The sequence below is a fragment of the Poecilia formosa genome, unplaced genomic scaffold, assembly GCF_000485575.1.
Source record: "Poecilia formosa unplaced genomic scaffold, Poecilia_formosa-5.1.2 Scaffold210, whole genome shotgun sequence".
Lineage (NCBI taxonomy): Eukaryota > Metazoa > Chordata > Actinopteri > Cyprinodontiformes > Poeciliidae > Poecilia > Poecilia formosa.
Window position 1 is genome coordinate 374927 of NW_006800149.1, and position 18149 is coordinate 393075.

Sequence of the window (18149 nt, forward strand, 5' to 3'; positions counted from 1 at the left end):
TGAGATTAACAGGAGCCAGCAGTCGGCCAGAATCCAGCAGAAACTATAAATCAAGCAGCTTGCGATGCACATGTGTGTTCGTACGCCACATCACGCCCGGTTTAGTGTACACACAGCCTGGTGGAGCTGACTGGCAGGAACGCTACAGACATTTGTCTCGCTGCAGGAGCGAACAGACAGCTTCAATCACGGGAAGAAAGAAACGGCTCTAACCTTGGCTTCACTTGGACTGTCATGTAGGTAAACACAAATATACGGAGCTGGGTGGGATTCTTTCTAAAACAGCAAGGGTGATGAGAAGGAGAGTAAATGAAAGAGAGAAGCAAACGTCGACAAACGCCCACACACACACACACACACACACACACACAAGCATTCAGTGAACTTCCCACGAGGCATAGCTCGGATTCTTGGGCCGAATTTGCATCACAAATATCTCGGATGGCAGCGTGCGCATGGAGAATAAATAAAGCGGAGAGGGTGCCACTTTTCTTCCCTCGTTCTTCCCTGCCCTGCTCCCATGCATCCCAGCATCCATCCACTCGTTTTAATAGGCTGCATTCAGCTCCTAACAATGCCAGATCCACACCAAAGCAGCACTCAGACAGTGAGAGAGTTCATGTTGGCATCATCTGGAGCTCCCACTATGAAGAGGACCTGGGATAGAAAGTACGCATCATCAAATGTGTTCAGTTTGGTTTGTCATTTTTTCTCCAGTTCAGTTACAAGGCATCAAACGACAACATTGTACTATTATATCATACAACAATACAATCCCATCTAAACGTGGACTAGAAAGTATGCATGGTTCAACTTGTGTCTTTTTGCCCATTTTTACTAGTTTACATAAAATATCCAAAATGTTCGGCTTTAAATTTCACCAGGGGTAAAAGTGTGTGTATTTCAATTGTGAGTAAACAACAGTACAAGTTTGCTTTTGTTTTTTTAATAATCCAAATTGACGAATGTTCTATGTGAACTTAATCTAGAAAGTAAACATAGTTCTGTTCGTGTTCAGGGTTAGGACAAACTGACCTCATCCAGCTGGACCTGTGATGGAAAGCTTGCATTGTTCAATTTGTGACTTTTACAGCCAGTTTCAGGACAAACTGATCCCATTTGGACCTGAACAAGAAAGTATCCATGGCCCAGTTTGTTTAGTTTTAAAACACTGCATTCAGTATCCATTAACAAATGCTTATCCCATCTTTCTGCTGTTAGATTTGAAGGTATGCCTTATTAGTTTTTTTTTTCCACTATCTCCAATCAAACTCTCTGTTTAAATTTATGTTTGAACTAAGGAATGCCTCAAAACTGTGACCTTCACTGTATTGTCCTACATGGCCTTGAAAGTATACCTCGTTCGATTTGTCCACTTTCTGGAATCAGTCAGAGCTGAGTAACACATCGATTCAGTGACCCGTGATGCTCTGCTGTAGTATTGTGCACCAGAGTAAAAGGATCCTGTCCCAAAAGGGGCTTGAAAGTACGCATTGTTCACTTTGTGATTTTAACAAGTTGCAAGTTCAGTGTTTAAACTTGGTTGTTTTCTGAACTTTTTATTTTATTCATGTCCAACTTCCATTGTCTAAGCTTAGCAACAACCTGGAATCAAAGACTAACATACATCACTTTAATAGTAAACTAGAATCTTCCATCTGGACATATGTAGAAAGGATCCATGGTCTTATCTGTTCTAGTAAAGACATTTCTTGCTGTTTTTCTTCATTCCAGCCGTCTGCAGCTAGGATTAACCACTGGAATCTAAATATCTGTCTGATATACATCAAAACTGGACAAATACGTGCTAAATATCTGGACCTGGAATAGAAAGTACACATTTAAAAACATTTGATCTAGTGTTCCATCCAACTGAACAGTCAGTGTTTACACTTGATTCAAGTCGAAGCTGGACATACATGAGGCTGTGATGGTTCAAAAATCATCCCTTCTGGACCTGCAGTAGAAGGTATGCATGGTTCGCTTTTAACAATGTTTCTTTCACTTTTTCTTCCAGTTCAAACCTGGAATTAAAGGCTGCTGCTCCTAGAACTGATCCCATCCCTACGGACCTGGGATAGAAAGTAAGCATGGTCCAAATTGTGCTGATTAAAAGCAGCTTTTCTCCAGTGTGAAGAAAAAGTGGTGCCTTTAGAAACGAATGCACTGTGAAAACAATCGGTGCAACCAAAAATCCCTCTCAGGAAGTTTTCTCAGTTGACTTCTTAGCGTCACTGCAGGAACATTAGGAAGGACCCAAACCTCAGGGGTCCTGATGACTCCTAACCGCTCCGTTTCTAAATGATTCGCACAGCAGCTGACACTTAAATCATGCAAAAACACCCGCAAATAGCTGCGGTGGCATGTATTCACTAAGAAACTGCGCAAAAAATTAGGTTCATATTTCAGAGAACAGATTAGTGGAATGCGAGTGGATGTTTTGGAGCAGATGGAGAGGCTTTTACGCAGAGTCCGACGCTCCGCTGCAGGTGTGAGAGGATCGGGATGACTCACATGAGAACTTGTGTTCAGTTTCAAGGAGCTGCGCTTCATTGTTCCGAAGGAACCGATACGCACAGGCGCGCAACCATCCATCCATCCATCCATGCATCCAAGCACTCACCTGACTGCGCTGCACTCCAGCGGATCACCGCCAAAGTGACTAAAACGCACGCCTGGAACTTCATCTTTGATCCAAAACCAGGAGAAGAAGAAGAAGAGGAAGAAGAAGAAGAAGAAGAAAGCCTCCTTGTCTTGTTAACTCCCGTATAACTCACATGTCCAAATTAAGATATCCTCGCTGTTCTAACGCGCTTCTCACAAAAGAAAAAGAAGAGGAATAAAACGGGCTGAAAGTGTCGGAATGAAAGTGTCCCCGGGTGGTGTGACGGCTTCCCGCTCTGCTGGGTTTGTTTGTGGGCTCCCAGTCCGGTGTTTAGGTCGCTTTCCGCCGCGGACACTCTGAGCCATTTACTCCTCACTCTGCCATTACGCCGGTTCTTGGATTGGAGGGGGGAGGGAGGGATGGGGGGGTGAGGAAGCAGCGGGCGGTGCGTGTTGGGATAGGAGGGGGGAGGAGGGGGTGTAGGTGCTCTGCTCACGCCTTTTCTGCCTAATCGACACCTCTCTCAGCCAATCACATCACACGCCCATCTCCTAATGAGCCCAGCGCGCCTCCTGATTGGCTAACAGGCGTCATTGCGGCTGTCACTACACCTGTCAACAGCTGCTTTGTTTTGGTTTCCCGCTCTTGCTTTGGTTATTCTTATCTGCATAAGTCAGTTTATTAGCGCCTTTTTAAACACTGGAACTGACTCATAAATACGTTAGAAGTAATCAGAAGAAGGAATAAGAACAATTCTGTTAAAAGGTGTAATGAGAGGAAGGCTTAGTCAAAGTAAGCAGATGTTAATTTCTAGCCAACCTGACCTGAGTCCTCAGCTCAGCATCCAGGGCTTAACGGACAAGAGTCGATATGGACTCGCTGTGACACGAAGGAGCTTTATTCAATGTCCTCTGCTGCCCTCTAGCGGAAACAGGAAGGGATAGCTCTGTCTTTATTTAATTATGAATAAAAATGTTTCGGACATACATTTGACTCAATATTTGTAATTTCAGAATATGAATGTATTTTTTTCTTTTTTTTACATTTTTATTCATTAGGCAAAAAAACTCACATGAATCATTTTAATAATATCTGCTTATGTTTGTATATTTCTTGATTTTACTATTTAAAGGATCTATGAATTAGTTCAGTATAAGCATCTAATTTACATATAAATCTTTTTAAAGATATTTCTATTTCAGCTTTGCTGAACTTAATTACATTTTTGGTTGCCATATAAAGTAATATTTCTAATTTCATTAACAATATTGAATTTAATTTAATGTTTTGTTTGCTTTTTTTGCACATATGCAAATCAATTTTTGGGTAAACATGTAGTGCATCTATTTTAGTTTTGCATACTCTATTATTTATTGTTTGCTTAACTTAAATGTTGTCAATGTCAAAATTTCTATATTTTTTGTATTTGATCAAACATAACTTTTAGTTTATTTTATCATTTTTTATTTTATGTTATTAAAAATGTTGTCTTAGTTCTTTTTGATGCTATGTATTTTATTTAGATTTGCTTAAATTGACTGAACTCTGCTGTATTTTCATAACTTCCTCTGGCTGCGTGTCGCCGCGGTGATCTGGTTGGTCTGTGCCCTGATGACCTCCAGCATTCACAATGCCCCCGCTCTAATTTTGGACCCTGACTTTGTTCTGTCCACTGTGTGGGACTCGGGGCTCAGATGACAGGCTGTGATTGGGGCGGTGGGGGGTGGGCAGGAATCTCACTGGAACCGGGGTCTGCCCGACCAGAACCAGCAGCTCTGGCTGGAGAGGATAGTCCAGAATGAGGTCCGTGTTTCTGACCTGCAGCCAGTGAGGAGGTGAAGTTTGTTTCCAAGCATGGCTCTTCCACTGCTGCTGCTGCTGCTGCTGACAGGTGAGTCTCTAAAGGAGCGTCTTCTTTAATTACTCTGGCCGGCTGAGTTACTGGACGTAGAGGAGAAGTTGGACTTCATGATGAAGAACAAAGTGAGATGAAATGCTGCGACAGTTTGGAAACGGAACTATGTTTCATTTTAGATAAGTAGAAAATGCAACAATCAGATATTCCATATTTTTCAGGACATTCTGAGAAAGTTTTGGTGACTTAACTGGTATATTTGGGGTCATTGTTTTGTTGCAGTTTCCTGCCTGCACCATGACACTCCCACTCCGTGCTGTATAGCATGTGAAAGGCTAGAAACTGTTATTTGGTCGTTTACGCCAAACATCTTCCCAAATGATTGAGCTTTAGAGGCTCAAACAGGGCAGACCTCACTGAAAACTAGAAATTAGTTTTATGAGAAAAACAGGATGTTTGTTTGGGGTTTTACAGAGAAATTCAACATTAGACATCAATACATGAGCATTTATTAATTAAAAAAAACTGAATATTTGATTCCTGTTGCTTATGTATGGCAATCCATTTGTGTATTTATTTTGATAGCTGGGATATCTTGCCGCTAATGCTTAATGGCACATAGGAAGCACCACCTGCTGATTAAACAGTTGAGAGAAGTTATTAGTTTTGATTCAGGGAATTTTTTCCCCCCACAAAATTACAGAAGAACGAGGAAATGACTTGTAGCTGCTGATTCTCAGCTGCTGTCCTTTTGAAAACTCAACACACTGGTTGTCCCTGTGAGGCTGCGGCTCCCTCAGAGAGCTCACCGAGTCGGAACAAACACCGGGCCCAAACAGTTGGGCCTTATCGGGCCGCCGCAGCCTGAGATCCGCCGCCTTTTCCGATCAGAACAACAAGCCGTCCCTCTGCTCCCTCCACACCGTCTTTCCATTCAGCCTCAGGTCCAACGGGACGGCCGCCGCCTGCCTCCACATTAAGAAGCTGTTTGCTCACATCTCCGAGGTAAACAAATGGGATTGGGACTCTGATTGCAAATTAAAAATCTTTTCTTCGTGAAAGTAGCAGATTAATAGGGAAGAAACAGTCCTGAAGGGAAACGCGGAGCCAGGAAGTGACCTTGTTTTGTTGCACAAACATATTCCTAATTATGAGGGGAAAAATGAAACGGAGCAGATAACCACTGCGGTGCTTTGTGTCATATTTCTTTCATATTCACAATAATGGTTATTTTCTGCCAATCATGTAACAGAAAAAGAAGCACCTTTATGACTGGATCCTCTCTGCAGCTCACGTCGGTCCTTCAGAGTGTGGATGTGACGGCCGGCTCTACCAAAAGATGATCAACGACCTCTGCTTCAACCACTTCAAAGAGGAGATGGGCAGACTGGACTCAGGAACGTGGTGCAGCTGGCCGGAAACAATGGAGTGAGTGAAATCAAAAACTTTCAACTTTCCATTCATGAAAAACTCATTTCAAGGCCCAAACTGTTGAATTAATATACAGTTATGTTAAATACAGTCAAATTCTTTTGACTACGCCCCTCTGAGATGTAGCTTAGCAGAAAAACAAACAACTATCTATGGAAATAGTTTAATGGCAAGAAAAGTTCTAATGTTTTCACCAGAAAAAAATAAGTTATGTAAACACACATTGGCTCAAAAGAACTTTCTGTGTGGAAAGAACAAAAAATTAAAAAGTGCACAAAGTCAGTGTTGGCAATGTTTCCATCCAGGAAACACACAAAGATAAATATAGAAGAACTCAGCTGGTAGTACTTTCTATTAGGGGAATAGAGAGTGTATGAAATTAGTGACAGAAAAGCTTAATCAATAGCTCAAGAACAACAAAACAAAGAAAAACAGAACAAAAAATACTTCAATAGTAAACAAAAACAGTCTTCATAGTTTTAAGTCTATCATTTAAAGGTTCTGTTTGCTAAAAACAAATCCCAGAGCCTGGAGAACTTTCTGTGGCAAATCAACATAAAAAGGTTACACATATGAGAAATAATTGTTAACGAGAGAGAGAGAAAAGAGAAAGAATTAGTGGACAAGGAGCAGTTTCTATGGTAAATATAAATAAATAAATAGAGTTTAAATAGTGAATAGGTTAGTCAGTTGCCCAGAAGAACATATAGATCTTGACCAGGAGTACTTTCTCCTACATTTGATAGTCTAGCTAACTGTTAGTTTCATAGTTATATCTCTACATCGCTTTTTCTGCCTTTTCCTTCTTGGTTTCCGTCTGCTGCTTTGAGTTTTCCCTTTTTCTCTCACACAATATCTTTTGCTCAAAAGTCAACCGGTTGCTCAGCCAGAGCCGTTTTTCCCGTATCAGTCTGACATCACAGTGGCGGAGTGCGTGTTTGAAAGTGAAACAGTGGCCTTCTTCTCCAAGCACCAGCGGTTGCCAGAGGATGAGTCAGGCAGGAGGATAAAAAGGCTCTGAAGAAGTTTCTGTCAGAACTATGTGATTTCCCTCCTGGCTCCCTGTCCTCGCCTGGTCCAGCACAAAATAATTGGTTGCTGGTGCTCTCTGTGCTGCAAAAAAAAAAAAAAAGTACAGGCATTTTCAAGGTTTGCACTGGTGTAATAAAACTGCTGGAAAGAATGCGCAATGGCAGCACTGAAGAGAGCAAAATGAAAGGATTTAGGGAATACAAATATGATTTAGCCAGTGGCTATATCTGGTTTAACTAATATCTCCCCTTCATGTCCCTGAATGAAAGAAAAGAAAAACAAACTAACAAGCTGATGTTACAACAAAGAGCTGTGTGTGCCACAGGTCACTAATAAGACTGAACATAAAATATTTCATAATGTGACATATTAGGTAGGCTATTTTTTTCACACAAATTTGATGTGTGTTATTTTATTTATGCGAGATTAAACCTGATTGGCTGAAACTTTTGTTAAAAATATGTTAAAAATGCAGTAAAAATAAAATATTCACAGAATGGATAAATAAAAACATATTTCTGTTTCCCCAGTTTTAACAGTTTTTAAAAGTGGAGTTTTCTAGATTAGTTATCAGCAGGTAGCATCTTACCTGAGGTTTGTAGTCTTCAAACTGGGTACAATTTTCATTGAAAAGTTAAGCTTAAAGCTAATCACACTGTGGCTAATTCCAGACTGGATTATATGTAAAACACAATTTTTTAAGCAAGTGCTATTTACAAATTACAATGTCTGACACCAGGTTAGATTTAACATCATGGAGCAAAAACCATGTGATTAGAACCCAGCAATGCAGAAAATGGAAATGGATATGAGCCCAAAAAAAAACTCTGTAATGTAAACATTCATTATCTATTTTTGATAGACTTCCTGTACAAGTTAGTGTTACACATGGAATGAGGACAACTTTAATCCCGGTGTCTCAAGTGTTTATTTTTGTCTGTAACACAAAACAAAGCTTTAGGTCAGTCATTTTTGGCTGAACTTCAAAGCACTAACTTCCTGCTACCATTGGTAAATGCCCATAGAAATAACAATAACAGGAATAAAGGCAGAAATGAGAAAATATATTATGTTTCTAAACAAAAATGCTGCTTTAGAGCACAATTTCAGAGAGCAAAGACAACAATGTACTGCAACAATCAAAAACAGAGAGTGACATCCCTGTCATAGAAAGGACTCAGTGAAAAGAAGCAACTTAGCTTCCAAGGCTAACCAAACTTAGCTAACAAAGAGAAGAGGTAAAGTCACTTTGTTAAAGATTTACAAAATAAGACATGGCACCATCAAACATCACTAAACTTATCATACACAGTTTGTGTGCTTAGTCTCACCTGTAATGCAAAGGAGAGCTTTAGAAAGTCAACAGTACACAGACACATTTCTGACTGAGCTCCTAAATTTTAAACTTAGTCCCAGTGCTCAGTGCGCACCCTACGCCCCTCTGTGAAGTGTGGATTCAGTCGAAGTGCACATAAGGGATCGAGTGCGCAGGGTTAGAAGCAGCAAAAATGTGAGAATTGGGATAGTACGCCCCTAGTGTTGTAGCTTAGATATCCAAAATGGCGGGACTGATCAGTGTTTAGGCATTTGTGCTGCTAAAAAGTACAACTGCAAGAAAACAAATTACTTTAAAGTCTGAGAGGAAATATTAAAAAAAATAATCATGATGATATCTCTAAAGAAAATAAGAATCGAATTGGTTTCTATTCCACTTCCACACAAAAAAAATAAAAATAAAAAAAATTAAGATGTTAATTTCATAATTATATACGAGGTTTTCCAGTAATGACGTTCTGCAGAAGAAATTAAAAATAAGTATCAATTCCTGTGCGCATTTGAAGGACACAAAGGCGGAAAGGCGGTGGGGGTGCGACAGGGCTTCACCGCTGCTGCCGTAAAATGCCGAGGACGTCAGTAAGTCACGCTCACAGCTAAAAGACTACTGCCATCTACTGGCGGAAATAAGTATTAGCTAAATTAGATGAGACTTGAAAAATCCGATGTATAATAATCAGCTGAGATTTATCTCAGAAAGATTAATAAGAAGAATAAACTACTGAAACCTGAGTGCCACACTATCCATCTAAAGGTAAATGCTACTTTTTATTATTTTGAATATTGATCAAATGTAACATTTACCCTACTTGAAATATGCATTTAAGCTATTATAAAAACCAATAGAAAGAGATAAAAATATTTTTCATGTTGATTTTCTAAATAAATCAAAAGTGGGGTTTTCTTTGTAATGACTAAATTAACACCTGTTTTCCACTTCTTAATTATACAGTGTACTAAATATAATTTGGATGATTCTCAAGCCGAAGTGGAGATACTGGGAAACCTGTCATTTCTTTTGAATGATTGTCACCCATTTAGCTTTGTTTATTATAGTCCACTTGCAGAAAAGCCCAATTTGAACGCAAACCACACCAAACAAAAATACATAAATAAAATCGGCTTTTTGTCTGGACCAAAAAAACTGGCCAATGGACTTTTTTGAATAAAACTCAAGTAGCTATCTTTAGAAGACCTCTGATTTTAAAATAATAACAGGAACTATTGAGGGAAAGCAATCAAATCCAAAGGGCTCTGCATACATAGGTAGGATCCCAACCAACATAGATTCTTTGTACTGAGCTGGTTCAGCCGAGTTCATAGATACTCAACATGACCACATTCCTAGAGTTGAGTGCTTCATTATGTTCATTATGGTGAGATTGATGATGTTTGGCTCCACCTTCTGCTTATCTGACTCCATCTTTTGATACTGATGGTGTTGTGGTGGAGCTGGAGAAGTCAGAGGGATTGAAAATCCCCTGGTCAAAGTTGAACCTTTAAGTTTTGTTATGACAAACCTAAATTAGTCCTGTTGTAGTCAAGATAGGCTAAAAACACTCCAACCTGCTGGACATTTCCAGTGTGGGCCCGGCACTTCTGAGAAAATGTCCAGGGATGACAGTGGGTAAGCATTTGACCTTATCTGTATGCCAAAGTCAATGACCACAATCCGATGCAGGTTTGACCCATCAGAGTATCAACTTAACTTTTACCATGGACATGTTAAACAAGGTCATGAAAGCTTTTAAAATAACTTCCACCAGAGGATCTGGAAAGAAACACAATTAGAAAAACATCTTCCAGAACAGAGGGGCTATGAATGTCCTGCCTCAAGACAAGACTTTCATACTGTTAATTCTCATTGAATTAAATCCTTTTAATCCTTCCGTGCTTCTTAATCTTGTTCTTGATAAGTCCTCTGCTTACTCATCCAGAGTTGTGATTATGCAATTAAATCATATGTTTGTTTCTGTCACAGATTGAGAGTTTGCTTTTCCTCATTTCTACCCCCCTCGATCGTCCTCAGACGCAAGTCACACTTCACCCAGAGAAGAATCTCTCTCTGGAATGTTGCAGTGCTCCAATGAGCGCGCTCCTCAGTTGGAATGCATCTCCATTTCTTTTGCCCTCCACCAACCAAGCAGTTATATATAGCTCTCTTAAGCTCACTGGTAATTCTAGAAACTCTTCAGCTCTTTTTTCCCACTACCGTCAGGAATCTCCTGCTGCTCTTTCACACTGAGAGGAGGTTCAAAGACATCAGGAGAGAATATTTCAGTCCAAAGACTGCAAATGTAAAATTCAGACTCATTATCATTTTAGATTTTAACTTGAGAGACTTGAACATCCCTCAGACGTTTGAAAGTTGGGTTAATTTAAGTGTTTCATCTAAAGTCTTTAAGCAAATATTCACTGGTGTGTGTCCGTCATGGTTTTTGCAGGACCTACGAGGGACTGACTAACTGCACCTGCCAGGTGGCCTTGAGGATGGACTGCTTCTGGCCCAACCAGCTGGTCGACGACTTCTTCATGAAGATTCATAATACGTACTTCCACCACTGCGCCCTGACCGGCCGGCTCCTCAGTGAGCCATCAATCGGAATCCTCACGCCCTTCATCGGAGCGTCAATGCTGATCACCCTGCTCATGACCACAGTCGTGGTGTGGAGGAGCAAACGCACGGAAGGGATGCTGTAGAGGTGGTGAAGGAGCTTGAGTTGGTCTCAGGACTTGGAGAAGGACTCATAGCATCATGAGCCACAGTCAGTGAACTTCATGTACTTTGAGAAGCGGATGTACATCTTAGAAGATATCTTAGGAAACGGTAAACTGTAGTGAAGACAAGATAGTGTCGCTTCTACAAAAGCGTATTCAAGTCTTGAGTTTAAACTACGTCTGCATCAACAACTGAGAGGAAATGAGGTGCAGGACTCTTGAAAATGTTAAGAAACGCAAAAGCACAACAAGTTAAGCTTTGAAGAAAATGTTTAGGCTTTTATTTATTTGTATTATTCTCAAAGTTCTTTTGAATGTTTTTGCGATTTACAGTCATAGCTACAAGGCAAATGTTGGGATCAGCCTCTGATCTGCAGCTGTTTTTAAGGAAGTGATGAAAGATTCTCCTTGTGCAGATTTCTGAAAATTGTCCAAAGTATTTATGCGAAGATCTGCGAGCAAATTTGACTTTTCGTTGCAGCCAAAAGTTCTTGAAAATCCACAAAAAAAAATCTAAGAATAGTCAGTCTTCTTCTCACAGCTGAAAATAAGTGCTACTTGTTTAGAAGGTGTTAACACGAAGGTGGCACATCAGTTGGCTGATGAGAGTAAGAGTGACTTCAACATCACTCTTTCACAAGTGACAATGGTGAACTGGTATTAGCTGTCAATTCTGATCTAAAAACAAAGTCTGAATTAGTGTTTATGCATAGATCTATCAACAAATCAATAAAAAACACAAAGTAGTACAATATGCAGAAAAATACAAAGAAATAACTTTGTATATATACAGAAAAACAACTTAAGACTGGATGTGCTTTGGCAATGGTAAAATATACATTGTGTTTGGTGCAGCATCTGAGTGTGTAGCAGATTAACAGGAGGAAAGTGTTTCTCTGTTACTGTTTAATAATCATAAGAACAAGAAAACGGACAGCAAGCAGAAAGGCTCAAAATTCCATGAGTGAATGTGACATGAATGTGTATATGAAAACTAGTTTGTTTATGTGCAACAAAATAAACTGAAAAGGAACACAATAATAATAATAAAAAAAAGCTTCCAGTGAAATATGAGATTAAGTTGCTGTATGCTGGTCTTGTTAAAGATTAGCAGCTTTTTTTGCTTTTTATGTCTGAATGTGAATTTGGTTATTACTTCTGTAACTAGAAATAGTTTTTTGTTTCAGTATTCTTAAGTATTATTTTTGTTAGTAGTGCTATAAAATTTTAGGAAAATTATATTTATTTCCTGAATTCATAGTGTGTGTGTATATATATATATATATATATATATATATATATATATATATATATATTGGGTTCGCACACTGTGTGGCGTTCAATCAAAGCGTACAAAGTTTCATTCAGATGAAGGTTTGCACGCCAGCATGCCGAAATAGTTCACGATCACCATCACTTCAGTGTCAGGAGAGGACACATTCATGGCGGTCAGTAATCTGAAAAAAAAAAAAAGAAAAAAAAAAAAGACTTAAATCTTAATTTCAACCTCAATGGGTGAATTAAAACAGAGACAGAAACCAGAACTTTACTTAAATATTAATGTGCTGTCAGTAATTAAACACAATCTCAAGTTTTTTTCTTTCCCCATGCATGTAAAAGTCATGACTCAGCACTTCTACATACATTGTGCTTGCTTAGCTGTTCGCACCCTCCCCCCCCAACCTCCCCGTCACTGGCAGGGGGAATTAATGACGGTTGTGTTATCGAAGCAGAGGAAACCTTCGACAGTTGAGCTTAGTCAAGCAATGCTTGGATTTTCTGATTAAAGGCCAGAACTGTGACAGCATTCACAGACGCATCTCAGCAGTTTTTGATAATGATGGATGAAGCCAAGGCGGAGAGTATGAGAAGGGAGGTGAAAGGTGTTAGCGGTGATATCTCACTTGGTCAGGATTCTGTTGGAGAGATTATCGGCTTCAGAAGGATCCTTCTGTTTCAGCTGCTGGTAGCTGGAGAACGTCTCCACCATGCCTATGAATCCACTCACTGGAAGGGCTCTTCTCACTGGATGGCACTCAGTCCTACAGAGACATTCAGGGTGTTCAGTCTATAAATACAGTAGGTCAACAACAAGCATGTCGGTAAGGACTCACCATTCTTTGTCAGGGTAAGAGCAGGAGTTAAACATGTCAAAGTAAACCTTCCTGGAGCTTGGTCCTAAATAAGAACTTCGGTAGGGAAGCAGGGCAGTGTAGAACTGGTGACAGAGGTCGACACATCTCTTAGCACCAGCTGGAAGTTTTCAATTTCTACATGTTTGAACACTAAAGCCCCTTCTCCACCGGCATGTCTTTAACAAGTTTTGCCTACATTTGGGCCAGTAATTAATTTCTGTCAGACAAAATGGAGTATCTAGATTTACTTGAGTCAGCCATGACAGCGTCTGGATGGAGGATGAGATGTAACATCACTGTAGACTTTAATCTTAGCTACTTCACAATTTTGGCTGTTTGAATTTAAGACCAAATAAAATACCTGTGTTTAAATTGTGTCTACCAAACAACAACCTTTGAGGTTCTCCATTGCCGAGTGTCAACCTCAGCTGCTGTGGGGTTACGGCCTGTTCCAACATTCCCAAAATAACGAGGGACACAATGCCAAAGGAGATCCTCTCAACTTGGCAAGAATCAAACCAGGTGTTACCCGGCTAGAGTGAGACTTGACAATGGAGAAGGGGCTTTAGTCCTCTTTCATAAATGCAACAATGGCTAACTTCTAAGATCTGGACAGGACCTCTCGGCAGATGTCATTCAGGACGTTTGAGATGTCTCTGTATTCCAGGATCATGTCCATGGTGTAGCTCAGGAGAGCAAGGCAGCCTCCAGGTCTGAGGATCCTGTCAGCCTCCTGGAGGAACCGTGGCCGGTCGAACCAGTGGGCCGCCGTCATGGCCGTCACAAGGTCCACCTCCCCTGATGCAAAGGGTGTCTCCTCTGCAGGGCAATGTCTGTGGTCAGATAATACAAGTAGAGGAACAAAGTTTCCAGAAATCTGTAAAGAACGCTAAAGAGCATTGTTCTAGTCATTTAGCAGAAGCTGAGGAATCAAACTATGTGCCAACATTGCAGAAGGAAGCCAAATATTCAATTTGTCACATGATAAAGTTAAATGTTGGAGTTCTGTTTTATATCAGTCAAAACAGAATTGATACTGATCTGTGTTGACCATACTAATGCTAAACTTTAGCTAAATATTACATCCAGCTACAGAAAACCAGCTTGTTTTAGTTCTTAACAGTACACAGCTCTATTTAAGTGGTCATTGATTCATTTGGAGGATTATTTATGACCAAGTTATCTTGTTTATACTCCAACATTTAAGTTTGTTTGTTTACATATGAGAAAGCAAAAGGGATATTTTTCTACTCCAAAAGTTGGACGATTCCTCCTGGGTTCTGAAATTGTCATGTTTTGAATTCATCTAAATAAATAAGAATGGTTTTTTCTTGCTCACCTGTATGAAATGTTTGGTGGGTTGTTTTTGGCCAGCGCTCTTTCTACCATAGCCTGGCTGATGTCCGTTCCAACTACCCTGGTGAAGTAAGGAGCCAGAAGGACTGTCCCTTTCCCCGGACCACAGCCCACATCCACGGCCAGTTTGTACTGCCGAGGTGTCTGAACGGAATAAAGATAAAGATCCTCATTCTTTACTGCAAAACCTCAAATAAAATATCTGTCTAATTATTTTTGAAGTGATGATCTTAGCTATACCACTCAACCAGATCCAACATTAAAAAAACAATATGATTATCCATATTTTCTGATGTATTTTTCTGGTCACACCTAGTTAAGATTCAAGAAAACACCTGGAAGGAACATGTTTGACAACATGAGACAGTTTAACAAGATCACAAAGACACACATATCCGTCCTCCAATAAACATCGTCATGATCCCTTGTGAAAATATTCTTCTAATTGGTGAGACAAAAGTTGAAGTGCTTTGGAAAGTCAGAATGTGGTTTTACTGGAGGACAATGATCCAAAGAAAACTTACGAGTATAAGTTGACCTCTGAAATCACTTAATATTAACGCTGTGGTGGCCTAGTCAAAGTCTGGACTTAAGATGATGTTGGATTTACAAAAACTGGTCGCTCACTCTTGACAACCATCCAATATAAAATTAAAACAATTCTGCAAGGAAAAGTGGGCCAAAATTCCTCTATAGTAAAATACTGACTGGCAGTGAATAGTGGGCGATTACTGTAACTTAAGAGAAAACTCATTTAAAAAGTGCTTCTTGTATTTACTCTAGTTACTTTTTACTGATAATAAAACATATCTGATGATTGGAAACATTTCATTGACAAAACAATAACCTTGCAAAGAAGCATAAAGTTTTCCCTAGAATGCCCTGTGATTTGGGTAGTACACTATTCCTATGCACCACTAGAGGGAGCTCATGATTCACCAGTGGTTCATGTTCCTCAGCATGAGGCACAATAGGGCACAGAGAAAAGTAACAGAAGACAAGCACCAATTCATTATTTCTGTTTTAGGTGTAATGGTCTCAAAGAAAATACATGCATTGGAGCATGGAGCACTAAAGAGTTTATGGTTCCATTCTTACACGCTCTATGGCGGTGGCATGAAATGTAACATAGGCCTACCTTCTGCTCCATGTAGCTCATTATCTTGCTGATAATTTCATGGGGTGTCACTCTGTACTGCAGGTAAGAGGCTGCATGGTCTTTCCCTTCAAAGAGCCGCACAGCCATCTTTTAAAGGAGCAATAAAAACCAAAGCAGACAGAAAAAAAAGAAGAGAAAACCCGCTTCTCCAGACTGAAGAACAAATCGAATGTCAAGTTCCTGAACTCAAGAGAAAAGGAGTTATAAAACAAACCAGAGCTTCAGGAGAAAGTTGGAACCTCTCCACAACGTCAGCCAGACAACAATGACTCAGCAGTAAAAGCGGTGTGACGAGTGTTCAACCAGCGAGTTACAGATTAACGGACTGATTGTTGTACCTACAGTACGCTAGCACTTTAAAGGTCAAAGCACTTTAAGTGAAAGTGTTTTCTAACAAAATGAAGAGGCCCATATCCCTCTGGACTGAGAAATAAATCAAAATCAACCAACTAGGATAAAGTGACAGTTTGAGTCTCACTGCTGCCCTAGCTGCTTAAATCCATGTCCAGAGTTCTTCTTGTTTCATCCTTTATTATAGTTTATCAATCAATCAAATGAATTTCACCTATCAGATCTCATCACAGACGTAAGGTAAGTCCATGAAGGGACCCACAATTCCTTTTTCCAAGCAAACCTCTCCAGCTCATGTTGAGGCCATGAAGGACCAGAAAAGTTCTGGTGCATCACAGAGGATCATGTATCTTTAAATCTCTCTTCAAATACATCATCTACCTTTGTTTTTGTTTTGTCCATCACAAATTGCATTCTTAAAATGTTACTGTAAATCAAAAAAAAAAGTTAAATTAGTTTATTCTGTATTCATGCTCACATCCAAAGCCAATCTATACATAATATATTCTCACAACACAAGGGAATGGCATTACTTATTTGGTGCTCTGCCCCTTAAAGGCGCTTAGGTTTGTACACTAATGAGAATGAGATGTGGCTCCACAATTTAAAAATTTACATTATTAAGAGAGATTTAAGACAAAATGAGGCCACACTGACTAATACCCAAGAAAACAATCAAAAGAAAGGAAACTAAAACAGAACGAGCAAAACTAAAAATAATCGCACAGAGCTAGAGAAACAGAGCAGCAGGGTCTCCATTGAGCTGCAACAACTTCACTATCTGAAAAGAAATGGAAATCAATATGGTGGTTTAGCCAAGTGGTGGAGTGCAGAGGAAGGAGCAGCTTTCATCTACCAAACCTTCTGAAACCAACTTCAGCATCATCCTTCTGAAGTACTCCACCCAAACCAGAGACGTCCTTCTGGCCCAGCAGCAACAGGAGCAGCAGCTGACCAGTGATTTCTACTGAGCAAACAAATAGTCAAGATTTCTGTACTTGAACCATTTGGATGCAATGAGCACAGTACACACCTTTTCTATGCTGCTATGGTCACATTGGGAGGTGAAGTTACTACCACAGCCCAGCCAAAGCAGGAGATTCAGCTCATTTGTTTCTACATCACAAATGAGCAAACAGCCATATGTAGATCTAATGCAGGAGAAGCAACACTTAGCTGATTTGTGGTCACTGCTAAATAACTCACACTGAAATGTGACCATGTCACAAGTGTCACAAGTGAAAGTCTCCGTTTATACTCACAGCACCCCCTGGTGGCAGTTCATGAGATAGGCGTTCCCAGTCATTGAGCAGGCTTCATTCGTCCTGCAACGTCCAGCTATGAAATTCATCAAAAACATACCAGCCTGGCGAGGCTTCACGTGCTGTTAGATTCCTAGACTTTTCAATCAATCAATCAATCAATCAATCAATCAATCAATCAATCAATCAATCAATCAATCAATCAATCAATCAAGTTTATTTGTATAACACATATCAGCAACAAGGCACTTCAAAGTGCTTTACATCATTTGTCTGGTGGCATTATTACACATCAGAATGTTTATCAATGTTTCATTTCTAAGGATACTGGAATTGATGCGGAAGTTACAATGGCATGTACTTGCATATACAATTCAGCAGATGGCAGCAAATGCACATCTCAGTATATTTCCACAAACCTGAATGAACAGAGACTTGTCTAATTCTTGTCATATAGGTTGGAAGATAAAATAGAATTTAAGAAAGGTTAAAAATGTAATGTTTTTGTTCTATTTGGCAAAACATATTTTTGAATTACACTGTTTTTTTTAGTTTAAAGTCATTAATTTTGCCCATTTAACAAATTGAAGCATTGATCACTCAGATCCATTTGATCAATATTAACCGACAAATATGATTTGAGGTGGAGAAAGTGGGAGCGAGGGGAAGGTGTAGGACGTCCTCTCCACAACCCTTCACCCCCCCTACTCCTCCTGTCTCCTAATCAATCAGCTTTGATCAAACCTGTCAGCTGCAGTCAAGTCACCGTTAACAGCTGGGTGTGTGTGTGCTGGTGGAGGTGAATCCTGCTTGTGGAGGACAAGCCTGTCAACACGTGTTTAAGCAGACATGACCAATGCATCACCGAGGCCTCACCAGCCGAGTCTCATTACAGCCTCTCTGCAAAACA

At 39.9% G+C, this 18149-nt stretch overlaps 3 protein-coding genes and 1 long non-coding RNA gene across 7 annotated transcripts in view; 1 reads left to right on the plus strand and 3 right to left on the minus strand.

Moving 5' to 3' along the window:
• Nucleotides 1-3009, minus strand: part of LOC103148684 (receptor tyrosine-protein kinase erbB-4-like) — a 306643-nt gene extending 303634 nt beyond the window's left edge. For all 3 annotated transcript variants that reach the window (XM_016679417.1, XM_007567561.2, XM_007567560.2), the window contains exon 1: nt 2624-3009. In XM_016679417.1, the coding sequence (XP_016534903.1) occupies nt 2624-2687 (64 nt within the window). In that variant the 5' untranslated portion in view covers nt 2688-3009. The remainder of the gene's footprint in view (nt 1-2623) is intronic.
• Nucleotides 3010-4172: 1163 nt separating this feature from the next.
• Nucleotides 4173-12020, plus strand: LOC103148683 (receptor activity-modifying protein 1-like). Its single transcript, XM_007567559.2, has 3 exons — nt 4173-4496; nt 5750-5888; nt 10703-12020. Exons 1-3 carry the CDS (start codon nt 4460-4462, stop codon nt 10956-10958), a joined length of 432 nt encoding a protein of 143 aa, XP_007567621.1. The 5' UTR covers nt 4173-4459; the 3' UTR covers nt 10959-12020.
• On the minus strand, nt 6041-9350 carry LOC107838087 (uncharacterized). Its single transcript, XR_001664150.1, has 2 exons — nt 8255-9350; nt 6041-7004 (listed from the first exon to the last, which is right to left on the minus strand). It is a non-coding gene; the product is annotated as an uncharacterized LOC107838087 (long non-coding RNA).
• Nucleotides 12021-12279: 259 nt separating the features above from the next.
• Nucleotides 12280-17361, minus strand: LOC103148686 (trans-aconitate 3-methyltransferase-like). 2 transcript variants are annotated; one of them, XM_016679403.1, is made up of 7 exons: nt 17240-17361; nt 15606-17128; nt 14451-14611; nt 13731-13944; nt 13091-13194; nt 12881-13018; nt 12280-12433 (listed from the first exon to the last, which is right to left on the minus strand). In XM_016679403.1, the coding sequence occupies exons 2-7, from the start codon at nt 15711-15713 to the stop codon at nt 12337-12339; spliced, it is 822 nt and encodes a 273-aa protein (XP_016534889.1). In that variant the 5' UTR covers nt 15714-17128; nt 17240-17361; the 3' UTR covers nt 12280-12336. The 2 variants fall into 2 exon arrangements, with proteins under 2 accessions (XP_016534889.1, XP_007567624.1); XM_007567562.2 differs by having other exon boundaries at nt 15606-17361.
• Nucleotides 17362-18149: the final 788 nt, after the last annotated feature.

Excerpts from the sequence above, each read along its gene's own strand:
- LOC103148683 (XM_007567559.2), top strand. The coding sequence starts at position 4,460 with ATGGCTCTTCCACTGCTGCTGCTGCTGCTGCTGACAG. Across the intron at positions 4,497-5,749 it reads GCTGCTGCTGCTGCTGACAG|CTCACGTCGGTCCTTCAGAG; the intron begins GTGAGTCTCTAA and ends TCCTCTCTGCAG. Across the intron at positions 5,889-10,702 it reads AGCTGGCCGGAAACAATGGA|GACCTACGAGGGACTGACTA; the intron begins GTGAGTGAAATC and ends TGGTTTTTGCAG.
- LOC103148686 (XM_016679403.1), bottom strand. The coding sequence starts at position 15,713 with ATGGCTGTGCGGCTCTTTGAAGGGAAAGACCATGCAGCCTCTTACCTG. Across the intron at positions 13,945-14,450 it reads CCACCAAACATTTCATACAG|ACATTGCCCTGCAGAGGAGA; the intron begins GTGAGCAAGAAA and ends ATCTGACCACAG. Across the intron at positions 13,019-13,090 it reads TCTTACCCTGACAAAGAATG|GACTGAGTGCCATCCAGTGA; the intron begins GTGAGTCCTTAC and ends ATGTCTCTGTAG.